Raw genomic sequence first — 13,339 nt, 5'->3', positions numbered from 1 at the left:
TTTCTGGTTGAACCCATTTTGATGTGAACTTGCTTTCAGAAAACTCCTCTCATTTGCAATATGGCAGTGGTTGTTTGGGGTTTTGTTTTTTATTCTGTTATGCATGGTAATATACATATTTCTGACAAATGTGTCTTCAGCCATCCTATTATGTGAAGGTACAACAATATTGATATTCTAGTAAAATGGTCTGTGAATGTTCATACACTCATTCTTTTTTGAGAAATTCTGCTTCTACTTCACTCATGTGCGTTTAATATGCTTCTGATTTATAGTATCCTTAAGGCAAATCTATCCCAGGGTTTTCTTGGCAAGTTTTGTTCGAAGAAAGTTTGCTACAGCCTTCCCTTGAGGCTAAAAGATACTACTTGCCCAAGGTCACCCAATGGGTTTACACAGCTGAATGAGGATTCAAACTCTGGTCTTCAGAAACCTAGTCCAACACACTGACCGTTACAATAGGATGACTCTTCCTCAAGTACTGTAGTGACAGCATTAAGAGCTTCCTATGTTCCGCCAGAGTTCCTTCATGCACATGCATGGAATAATAAGAATTGCAGCCGGAGGTGTGTGCTAACGCTTTGGGGTTGAAAGATTCAAAAGAAGCAGAAATTAAACAGTTTCTTTGTGCTTTCAGAGATCAACACAACATCAATATAGATGAAAATATCCCTGTCACAAAAACACACACAAAACCTGACACAACAATTGGCAATTCCTTTAAAGCTTGGCTTATCAGCTGAAGTTACAAATAATAGTAGCTTAGTTAATCGAGTGTTCTTTTCCTTGCAGGGTGTGAACTTTAACCCCAACCTGCTGCTGCAAATACTGAAACATGATTATGCCCCAAGGAAATTTTAAATTCAATACACTAAAATGAAAAATGACTGTAAGTGCTCCTGCAAATACCATATGTCCACTTGCCTTAAGCAAGTCATTTTCTTTGCAGGCAAGTACAATATAATTAGTTCTTTTATTATCATCCATCAACCTTGGAAACAGGACACAAGTGGATTTTGTGCTTGGGAGATCGGTGTTGTTTTTATGGCCATTTCATAGAATAACCATAATGGGTGAAAGTCAGTGTTCTATTCAATGTCATATGAAAGCTGACTGGCACAATCTGGGGATCACAACCAGACACAGTGAAGACATCTGCCCTTGCGCTATGCTACTCTGCTGCTGAGCATGCATGCCCAGTGTGGAACACATCTCACCACACTAAAACAGTGGATGTGGCTCTTAATGAGACATGCCACATTATCACGGGGTATCTGCGCGTTATACCACTGGAGAAATTACACTGTCTAGCCAGTATTGCACCACCTGACATCCGCCGGGAAGTAGCAGCCAATAGTGAAAGGACCAAGGCAGTGACATCTCCAGCTCATCCCCTGTTTGGGTATCAGCCAGCACATCAACGACTTAAATCAAGAAATATTTTTCTAAGATCTACAGAGACACTCGCTGGAACACCCCAGCAAGCGAGAGTCCAAAAGTGGCAGGCTCAAACCCAGAACCTCAATCAATGGCTGATACCAAATAAGAGGCTTCCTCCTGGACACACAGAAAACTGGGCGAGCTGGAAGGCGCTGAACAGACTGCACTCTGGCACCACGAGATGCAGAGCCAATCTTAAGAAATGGGGCTACAAAGTGGAATCCACGACATGTTGTGTGGAGAAGAGCAAACCACTGACCACCTGCTGCAATGCAACCTAAGCCCTGCCACATGCACAATGGAGGACCTCCTTGCGGCAACACCAGAGGCACTCCAAGTGGCCAGATACTGGTCAAAAGATATTTAATCAACTACCAAGCTTTCAAACGTTGTGTTTTGTCTGTTTGTTTGTTTTGTTAAAAATCTAATACAACTGTCTGGTGCTCCTGATACGATAAATAAATAAATAAATAAATAAGTGTTCTACTAATATAATTGTGTCCACTAGTGTTACCCCCTTCTTCCCAAAGAAAATTTTACAGATCTGATTCAAATTAGGGATCCTTAAGAATACATTTTTGGAAAAAGGAGGATATGGAAACTGTTACTTGGATATGCTGGAACTAGTGAGGTATGGTGATTTAAGCATTGTACCATGACTCTGAAGACCAGGGTACAAAGCCTTGCTCAGAACAAATCTTGCCAAGAAAATATTGTGATAGTTTCACCTTAAGGTCATCATAGATCAGATATAACTTGAAGACACGTAACAGCAACAACAAATATGCTTTAGGCGTCTTCTGCAAATGTGGATGCAGTTCAAAATGATTAAAATTACTACTGAAATCATACATATAAAATTTAATGTGAATATATAGTGGGAGCTTGTTTATTATTGTGTATTGCTTGATTTATAATCTCCATTGCTGAATGCATTATTTATATTTAAAGTCTTTGGAAAGGGAATATTTTCCTTGCTGGGGAATCTTTGCAAGAATCATGGGAAGAAATTCCATTTTCCAAATGAAGAGCCAAAGTTCAAAGGTCATATTCTGTCCCATTTCCTGTTCATTCTAATAGGATGCATGCAGGAAACATTTTCAGTGCATTTTGCCTTTCTTAAACAATGCATTTTAATAATATATTTTAATATTTTCCATAGGAAATCAAAATGTTTATACCTCCTGAACTAGTTTAGTGTATGTATGTGTTGTCATCTGTCTAAAAATGATTGACGGTGTGCATCTGCCTTGAAAACTTGTGATTTATTATTCAAATCCCTAAAGAATTATACAGTTAACAGTTAGCACAACATTATCTACAAACAATTAGGTAATAACTAATTTAATTGGTCTTTTTCTGGCTATTGACTCTGTTGCAGCCATGCTGGCTCATTATCTTACTTAATTAAAGCTAATGTTCCAATTTTTTTCACCTCACTGCGCTCCAAATTTTTTAAAACTTGAAACTAGATGAAAATTTAAGTTTTGCACATGTGCATTTTAAAATCTGAAAACAGTGGAGGTCACCCTCTATATCTTTTCACCTGAATACAAAGCGTCTAAATTAGTGAACAATTGCATATTTTCTGAACAGTTCTGATTAATTTTGGGGCATCCAACTTTATCCATTGCTGTTAAAACGCTCCAATTTCTCTCTCCTCCTCCCACTACCCCATTTGGGCTTACTTTACTATCATTTGGCTTCAGCTTTGGCATGGTGAGACTTGTAGTGCAAAAGATCTGAAGGCACAAGACCCCTTCTAAATAGTTCCCTGAAACAGTTTTGTGGTCTCATCTCTAGATCTCATTTATAAATGAATCTGCTTCTTTGTACACAGGGATTCTCAAAGACCTTAATAGAATGGAACCTTTTATATCATCATTATCATCACCACCACCACAACTACCACTGGTTGATCCTGTCTTCCTTCCAAACTGGTGATGAAGGAAGTGATGCCTTGTGAAAACACCACAGTTTATCATGCTGTGGTGTGTCCCACATTCCAAAGAGAGCAAAAAAAAGTGATAAGCTAAAATATCATTATCACTTGGAAGATAATTCTATCTCCAGGATTGCTTTATTTTAATCTGTCATGCAAGAGATGACCCAAAGGGTTGACCTGCAAAAGAGACTAGCATCTCAAACAAACAGGAAACCAGACTAGCTTCCAATTACATATTTAATAAATGTACAGTCTGGTATTTTGTTATTTAAAAATATACTCAGGCTCGTAAGTTTGCATGAAGGTCATAAAGTGAGAAATATATAATTGGATAACTGTCTGAGTTTATATGGCTATATATTTTTCACAGAATTTTCTCACATTATAGTGCCATGGAAATGCAACAAGAGACAAAGGAAACTTAGCTATGTCACTTCCTGGTTTCACTGCCTTCTGCTTTCTCTGCTCTCCTTCCTGATATTCATCAGATTTTTCCATTCTCATTATACTTCTAACCACTACTTCACAGTGTCCTTCACCAGCATTTTCGTTATCAAATAAACCTTCCCCAAGATTCAAAGCTGGATAATCACCTTTGCTAGTTGTCAGGTATACTCTAAATAAGGGCTTCTTAAAATTTTCCACTTGGAACGCCTTTTGGTCAAATTTTTATGTGACTCTGGATATGTAACATAAAATAGGTATAGAAATCAAACATTTAATGATAACACCTCAGCATTTGTAAGGTTTGCTAAACAGGCGGATTTTCCTTTTTTAAGAAGTACAACTGAAGCATCTTCTGTAGCATTTACTGTAAACATCGCATAATGTGCATGTCTAAAACAACCACTATATGATGTTCAGAAAACTTTTTGGAAAAAAGGTTTTCTCACAGCTGTTTTTCCAGGTACAGACAAACACCTACCCCTTTCCTACAGTCATGCTTCCCTTGTTTCCCTTACCTCCCCCTCCCCCCTTTTTGTATTCTTTATGTATTTGTATAAAATACTTGGGAGACCAAAGATTGAACACTACTACTATAGAGTGGTGTGAGTAGTTTCTCTCACTAGCTGATGACACAAAAGTAGGGGCACCTTGAGATGACCCATCACAAGTCTTCATTACATTATCACTGTAATATTGTGCTGGGAGGTCACTGTGATCTTGGGGTGCCTTGCTTAGCAGCAACACAAATCCAAATTTCTCTGGACAGGTGATTGGCTTTTAAGGTTGGGTTCAGAGTGTGGAGTTGGAGTTAAAGCATAACTATGACATCATGGCTATATGTTTGATGCAGGAGACATTTGTCTTCAAGTCAGACATGATTCCAAGTATCTTTACTGATATTTTGAATCTTGAGTTGTGAAAACAGTTACCAAATAAAGCACCATCATCATCATCATCATCATCATCATCTTAATTTGTCTGATCTAAATAAGTCTGTTCCTAAAAGCAGTAACATACTTCATTCTGCCAAATACATTGATCTTTTTCATCTTCACAAGAACTCAATAGAATGAGTGATAGTCCAAGACAACCTGGTGAACTCTGAAATAGGATTTGAATCTGACTGAAAATTTGGTTATATTTACCTTTTTCTTTCTTTTCTATTTTTTCTTTCTGTTCAGGCTTGCTTTTCTTTTCAGGCTTTTCTCTCTTTTCAGGTTTTTCGTGTCGCTCCGGCTTTTCTTTGTGTACCACTACAAGAAAATAAGCAATTTGAAGAATGATATTAAAAAAATGTGTGCCCACTATTGTCAGGAATGCAACATGGGACTTCCACTTTGGGATGTTTCATTTTATATTAACTCTCAGAATCGCCAGGGAATACATCCAACACATTTCATATATATCTGTCAAAACATGTTTCATTCTATCAGCACCCCTGCAGGTATCTATCTATTCATTTGGGTGGCTCTTGTATATGATTCCATTATAATGACAGTACAGACGATGTCTGTATGACCTCTATCTGCAGTTTCCTTTATCCACAGTATGTCATTTCTAGACATTTTCTAGGTCCTCCAGTATGACTGTGTTATTTTTGGGTCAGATATCCATCATTTAAATAGGCTTCCTCACAGATAAAGGAAAGGGGAGGAGTCATACTATAATGAAAATTGTGCAACAACTGACCCTACCTGGTGATTTTTTTCCTTTAAAAATATAAATAAAGGGAAATCTAATTACTTTTGTTTGCCATTTAGAACAAACTGTCTTGACAATGCATGGGGTTGTCATAAACATTTTGACAAAAAAGGGCTGCCAACTGTCAGTTTTATTTCATGAATTATAACCACAGAATTTTTTTTTAAATGTATATAACCATAGAACCACAAAATATCCATGGCAGATGAGGGAATTAAGAATTCCAGCAGAAACTGCCTAACAGCCAGAACAAATGCAACACCTTGGTCTTTATAAAGGATGAAAGGATATAGGATGAAAGCTTCCATTGAAGTGAATGGACCCAAGGCACATGGCTAATAGCAGCTGTGGTCACAAACCAATCTTGTTGAAGAGTATAATGTATTGGGAAAGGCTTCATATGCCCCCCCCCCCATCCCCTATTGCTGCTAATCTTTTCAGAAATTATCTTGAAATAGATGGGGGAAGCAGGACATACATATTAAATGCAATCTCCAGTTTAACAAAAACACTGGGCAGTCTATTCCACTTTGGAATAAGCATGCCAGCCATTTGAAACATGTGACAAGAATTAATATTTTCAAAGCTTTTCAACCGTTTCAACAGATTTTGCTCATTTTAATTACTTTTTTAAAATTTAGGAATGATGAAAAACATTTCATCTATCAACCCCCCCCCCAAAAAAAACCCCACCCACTCTTTCCATAAGTCAGTTTCTGTAACAAGCAAACTTTTTTTGAATAAAACCCATCACATACATACTTGTTGTTTTGTTGTCATTTAGTGGTGGAAAAGTTGTGGGATGACATATCAAAGCACCCTTTCTGGTCTAGAGATGGAAATTTCATAAACATTCTTCACATCTCTGCAAAAGAGGGAAACCTATCTAAACTGCCAAAGAGTTGATTCCTTTTTAAGTTTATGTGTAAAGCAAAAGCTGAACGTTTTGTTGACTAGGACTTTTATGGATTGCTATGGAAGAACACCAATATCCAAAAGATTTAAGTAACCATACATAAGCCGCTCAGGTCAATGGAGTGGACCTCAAGATACACAGAAGGGTTCCACTGAGATAAAATTCCTTTATTCCAGGGGTAAGGAGGGAGTCCTCATTTTCTGTGCCAAATCCTACTCCATTCAACAGGGTCCACAGCCCTTTATGTACTAATTCCAGACAGTCAAAGGCAGCAAAAGAGGCAATGAATTCTTCTTCCATAATCTGAATGATATGCTTACATCTGGGTGCAACTCATTAATGACAAGAGATAAATGAGGAAAAATCTATATTTAGCATAATTGCATATGTCACTTAGCATTTATACTTGTATGTACATCACTTAGCAATGTATATTTAACATATTTCATTATGGTATATGTAGTATTCCAGCCCTTTTACTTTCACTGAATTAGTGGTTTTGCACATTTTTTCATATTTTAGGAGCTTCCAGAGACATTTCTATTTGGTACAAAAAGCAGTCTTTTGTGTGAAAAATAGTTTTCTGTATAAAAGCATTTTTGCACAAATAAACACACACAATGGTCAAGTTCCTGCATCAAAACATATGGAAGTCTCATTTATATATCAATAGAGATATCTACCAAATGCTATCCCACAATTTTACTCTGCAAGCTGTAGATCCCTAACGCATATCTCAGCATGAGTATTTCTAGCTTGTTGGAGACCAGTGACACATTTAGCTATTTTCCTTTTTCTGGATATGCTGAAAGAAGCACTGACATATGATATTCGCATAGTACTTAAAGCTAAAGGAAAATAAACTGTGTCATTGCCGATCCCCCACACTCTGGCAACTCAGAAATAGTTACGTTGGGAGAACTACATGGCTTACCAGGTAAGGTAAGAGGAGGTGGGACTTTTGACCATTGGTCTTTTGGTAACTGTGTTAGATTTTTGACTTACATTATGATGCAAAAAGTGTGTTGCAATGTCATACAACAGACTTATGACTAACAGGATGTCAGGCAATGTTTTTACTGAAACATTCTTTTGCAAAAAGTTCTGATTTAGAAAATGTTTAAAGCAATCCAGTGATGCATCTCAATGAGTCATGATATCATTTCACATCAAGGATGAGAAAATCTGTGAACATTCTTTACATAGTTGCAATGACTGTCTCTATTTGTTTCAAAATCTTGTCTATAAATGAAAGATTTATTTTTCCTGCTCACTGAGGAAGGCTATATGTTTGGGGCAGGAGATAAATGCCTTCTATATCTATGAGGCAAATGCAATGAAAAGAAAAGGCAGCACAGTGGCCAACTTATTCTGAGATGACTTCAATCAATTTCAATCAGATCTTGATTCAGGAAAGTAGCTTATATTGTCAATAACTGTTATCCTTAATGAACAGTCTTCTGTACTATGTCATGGTGGTGGGAAAACACCATGCTGTTTTCTCAGTGGGGAGGGTTTTCTGGAGGCCAGGATTTTAAGTTAATAGTAGTTAATGTCAAAAAATTCTGCCAAAAATAATCAGCCTTTTCAACATGTGTTGACCTCTCTGGGAAGGAAAAGCATAGCAGGCACTAGGTTGTTGTAGGTTTTTTGGGCTGTATGGCCATCTTCTCAAAGCATTCTCTCCTGACTTTCACCTGCATTTGTGGTAGGCATCCTCAAAGGTTGTGAGATCTTTTCGACAATACATATAGCAAGCATGATTGCCCCATGCCGAAATTTGCTTAATAGTATACTGACTATGGGAAACATGCCAAAATGTGAGCTCTCTTTTGTTTTATCAAATCAACTGATAGACATTTACTGGGAAGTTATTCACCTTCTGAATCTATTCTTCTTATTGTTTTATACCTTTCCATTGACTTGAAATTCAAACCAGATACTTTTTCCTTAAGGATAGTCTTATAAAGAAATTGAATTTTCTCAACCCTCATACAATGACATTTGCCATACAACATTTTGTCTGTGTTAGAATGCATTTTTAAAAATATTCCCTTCAGCTATGACTTACTATTGCTTAGAATAAATCACCCTAAATCTCCTTTATAAATGCATGAGGAGGGCTGAGAGCAGAAAGTAAAGGTAAGAACACCCCACCACTCATTCTTGAAGCTGCATATTTCTCTAACTGCTACTTATTTGTTGTTGTGTGCATTCAATTCATTTCTGAATTGAAGGCACATTTATGGTGAGTCTAAGGTCTCTTCCAGATAGAATAATAATAATAATAATAATAATAATAATAATAATAATCTTTATTTATACCCCGCCACCATCTCCCCGATGGGGACTCGGAGTGGCTTACACGAGGCCAAGCCCAAATAACAATTACAATAAAGAAAAACCAAAAACACAAACCAAAAACACAAACAATAAACAGTAACATCATAGTTACATAAAACCAATGAATACATAACAATATACAAATTACAATATGCACAGGCACAGTAATAATGGGCGGGCTACATGTAGTGATTAAAAGACAAAGTAATTAAAACTAATTAAAATTTGGGTGAGATAAAAGAGAGAAGCAGGTAATTTACGGAGGAGGGCTCATTTTAGTGGGAGTTGTGGAATCAAGCTTTCCCATGAGGGGGAGGGGACGTATACTCCAATGACAAAGCTTTAAGGTCGAGCAATCATACCTACTCATCAAAGGTGCAGCGAAAGAGCCAGGTTTTAAGGTTCTTTTTGAAGATTTCTAGGGCAGGGGCTTTCCTATTTTCTCCAGGCAGTGAGTTCCAGAGTCAGGGAGCCACAGCGGAAAAGGCTCTCTCCCTTGTACTCACTAGGCAAGCTTGAGAAACTGGCAGGGGTGAGAGAAGGGTCTCCCCGGAAGATTGGAGGGCCTGAGATGGTTCATGGTGGGAGATACGGTCACAAAGGTAGGCAGGTCCCAAACCATTTAGGGCTTTATAGGTGATAACCTGCACCTTGAATTGGGACCAGAAAATAAATGGCAGCCAGTGGAGCTCCTTAAGCAGGGGGGGTTGACCGCTCCCTGTAGGTCGCCCCAGTTATTAACTATAGCCCGTGTCAGAGGTTTTAAAAAGCCTGCTTCAGCACGGGTTAAAGTCCTCACATCCCCTTTTTAAAAAAAGGCTTTCCCAGTGAGGTGGCTACATACCATCCTGGTAACTACCAGTGTGGTATCCAGCCACCCCCCCCCCCCAAAGCCACCCAAATGTTGTGGCTCAGTCTGAGTCTGAAACTGAACTGTTTGGGTCTTCTGGGCCTGGGCCTTCCGAGCCTGGGCCTTCTGAGCCTGAGCCTGACTTTCTGCAGGATGAGGAGGAGGCTGATGGGTTGCAGATTCCTGTACATTCTCCAGACGGGGCTGATAGTGTGCCTTCTGAAGAAGAAACAGCAAGCCTGTTCCCTGGGGAAAGGAATGTGCCTTTAGACAGAGACAATGAAATCCCACAAGTGCAGGTGGAGACTCCTTTTGGTTCCCAGAGTGACCCGGCCCAGCTGGGCCGAGATAAGGAATTGTATAGCCTTGAAGATAATGGTGATTTAATTAGCAGACAGGACCGTTTGCAATTAAGGGTTCACAGAAGCACATGCCTTGCTAGCAAGAGGGAAGCCAAAGGTCAACGCAATGTTTTCATGTCAGGGAAGCTTATTTAATGATGTTGTTGACAGGCATTTCTTGTCAGTCCAATGTTGCTTCTTACCCATTAACTTCTGTGGAATTGCCTTGGCTTTTGCGGAACGCTTCTGGCTTCTTGGAGACTGGGATTCTGATCCTGATTTTTACCTGTTTGCCATGGACTCTTGTTTGACCATTGCTAAGGGATTATGCTTCATATTATTTGCCTGTGGATCTTGGGAACCTTGCCTTTGCATTTAAGACTCTGTTTTGCGCATTGAACTTTTGCATCTTTATTTCTCTGTTTTGATTTTGCTTTTTTTCAATAAACTACAAAACTGCAGCTGTGGTGTGTGCTGGTGTATTGAGCAAGGTGAAAACTACCCTGAGTTGCAACACCAAAAAGTCCTAAAATGGTTAAAGACTTACCGGGCCACCATTAGTCATTGCAGCTCACTTCCTGAAATGTATCAATTATGTACAAGGAGACCCGGGGGGGGGGGGGAGGCAGGAGTGATTTCCCCTTGCTTTCTATTGCATAATTTGTACATTCCAGGAAGTGTGCTGCAAAGCCCAATGGTGGCCCGGTAAGTTCTTAACCATTTTTTAGGGCTGGGGGAGGGGGGTTATAAGGGGATGGGCACCATTTTGCATCTTTGGGATCCAGGAGTCCAGGAGGTGTGAGATGGGTGTGTGGACAGGCCCCTGGGCCATCCCAGGACTACCCGGTAGTCTATCCCAACAGGGATTGGGCCTGTGGGGATTGGCTTCTGCAGTCCTGAGGGTTCATCCCCACAGTCATCTCAGTTCTTCAGTATCCTGGAGCCCGAAGAAGCAAGAGGATGACCAGCCCTTCCTCTCCAGCATCCCATATACCCCCTCTGTTCAGTCCTCCTGATACACAAAAGTTGCACATCAGGAGGTGGGGGAGAGAGGAGGGATTTCCCTCCTCCGCCCTCCTCACATCAATTTGCATGTCAGGAGTACTGTGCAAAAGGGTTTCTCCAGTAAAGTTTTTTAAAAAATGGGAAATGGTGACCTGGAGGGGAGGCTGGATGCCATCCTGGTCAAACTTTGATTACCCAGGATGGCATCTAGGCACCCCTCAAGGGAAAGCCATAGGTTTGGGATGAGGGTGGGAACAGAAACCCGGCGGGAAGCAGGGTATTTTAACCTGCTTACTGCTGGGTTTCTGCCATGTCTGGAAGGGCCCTGGAAGAGACAGGATGACACTTTTGGCTGCAACGCTGCAGTGTGGTATAGCTTGTTGCGCATGTACAAAGGATATGGTATCTGCTCCTAGAGATTATCTCAGCTCTGAAGTAGAACTTGGTGTGATATCCAGTGTTTTTTGGTCATATCTCTAGATATGATGAAAAACCTGTGTGTATCAGATATACATGATGTATGTGTAAACAGGAGATCATAAATATATGTAATATTAAAGAAAGGATGCATCCACTTCCCATTGGTACCAGCAGGATTTCAGCCATGGGGAATTGATATAGGTCACATTCAGTTTTCTAACTTGGATTGGCATCTCCAACACATATTTAAATAAAACAGAAGAAAAGATGATCTGGCCAATCATTAGTATGTTTATTTATTTATTTATTTATTTATTTATTTATTTATTTATTTATTTCTGGGTACAAAATAACCCTTAGTGGTACTCTACCAGCACTAAAAATCTTCTGTAAATATATAAACAATGGTTTAAGAGGCAAATAAGAAAGACACTTGCTTACTAAGACTATACCTTCCCATTATCACTTACCTTTAGGGACTTCCCTTTTTTCTGTTTTTTCCAGTTTCTCTGGTTTTTCAGGTTTCTTGACTTTCTCAGGTTTTTCAGGTTTCTTTGCTTTCTCGGGTTTTTCAGGTTTCTTCACTTTCTCAGGCTTCTCAGGTTTCTCTATTTTTTCAGGTTTCTCTTTGAGAATTGCTACAAACATCAAGAGAAACTTGTTCATGCCATAATTGAAACACTAAAATACCTATTCTTTATAGAAATGATATAAATTTTGAACTAATATTCTGAAGCTTGGCATCAGTAATATAGTTAATGAACTCTACACTAGGCCCTTTTGCACTGATTTCTAATGTCAAGCTGATTCTGGAGATCATCCCTGCATGGCTGCCAGACAGTGATTCCCTGAGCCACCTTAGGGGCAGTAGGGAGTCCTGACTACCCAGCCATGCCAAACCTGGTTCAGTACCACTGGACAATCACTCTATAAGCCACCAGAAGCAACAGTACACTTACCTTGTCTTTAGTGCTCAGGGTGCCATCAGCCAGAGTGCCTACAATCTGGGAGAAGAGAAACACCCTCCAGTACTCTGTCTGACCGCAGTCAGAGTGCCAAAGAACAAAGTAGATGTGGTGTTTCAACAACCATGACACAGATTGGGGGGGGGGGCATGACAGAATACTGCCATCCCTTGTCCCTCAGCTGCCTGAGCCCAGGAATGTGAGATTTCAGTCAATACAGCTATGGCTGTTTCTGGTTAGGAATCTCTTTGGCTACTGAGGGTCAAAACAGGTAGAAACACTTCTATAAACTAGCTAACCCGTTACCTATGGGTGTCCACTTGGTTGAATGGTATATTGCACCCCTTTACCTGCAAGGGACATGTTCAAAATTCTCCCACCCCCATGGATACCTGAAATTGTGGATAGTAGCATATCCTATATTCTGACTATAATTGGGCCAAAAGCATGATATAAAATAGCATTGGAGGACCCAGAGAAGCTCACAAATTCTTCCATGAGCAAATATGTTTTGTAGTGAGGATAAAACTGCAGATATTGAGGGGGGTTGTACTGTATATGCATGCTTCGCCCAATCAGGACTCACCAATCAGAATTTATCAGTTGTACAGAAATCTGACATTGTAGAAATGTTTACAGACAACAGCTATGTCTTTGTGTGATATGTGATGTTATTTTATGCAATGTGTTTAATAATGTTTAATGTTTTATCAGGGGAGGGTCAATTTTGATGTTTTATACTGTTTTTATCAATAGCATTAAATTGTTGCCAACACTGTGAACTGCCCCAAGTCCCTTCAGGGTTGGGAAGGGCAGTATAAAAATACCTAAAATAAAATTATTATTATTAATAATAATAATAATAATAATAACTCATTTTAAAACATCACATTCAAAGAATAAACTTTTGGTCATAGAAAGCATGGAAGGACTGATTTTGCCTCCTTTTCCCATGTGACCATTCTG

At 39.2% G+C, this 13,339-nt stretch overlaps 1 protein-coding gene across 3 annotated transcripts in view; it reads right to left on the bottom strand.

Moving 5' to 3' along the window:
- Window positions 1-13,339, bottom strand: part of TRDN (triadin) — a 124,721-nt gene that overhangs the window by 36,680 nt on the left and 74,702 nt on the right. For all 3 annotated transcript variants that reach the window (XM_067466862.1, XM_060775211.2, XM_067466868.1), the window contains 2 exons: window positions 11,879-12,046; window positions 4,978-5,085 (listed from right to left, as the gene is read on the bottom strand). In XM_067466862.1, the coding sequence (XP_067322963.1) occupies window positions 4,978-5,085; window positions 11,879-12,046 (276 nt within the window). The remainder of the gene's footprint in view (window positions 1-4,977; window positions 5,086-11,878; window positions 12,047-13,339) is intronic.

The sequence above is a fragment of the Anolis sagrei genome, chromosome 1 (genome assembly GCF_037176765.1).
Source record: "Anolis sagrei isolate rAnoSag1 chromosome 1, rAnoSag1.mat, whole genome shotgun sequence".
Taxonomy (NCBI): domain Eukaryota; kingdom Metazoa; phylum Chordata; class Lepidosauria; order Squamata; family Dactyloidae; genus Anolis; species Anolis sagrei.
Note: the sequence above shows the minus strand (reverse complement) of the source record. Positions and strands in the feature narration are given on the sequence as shown.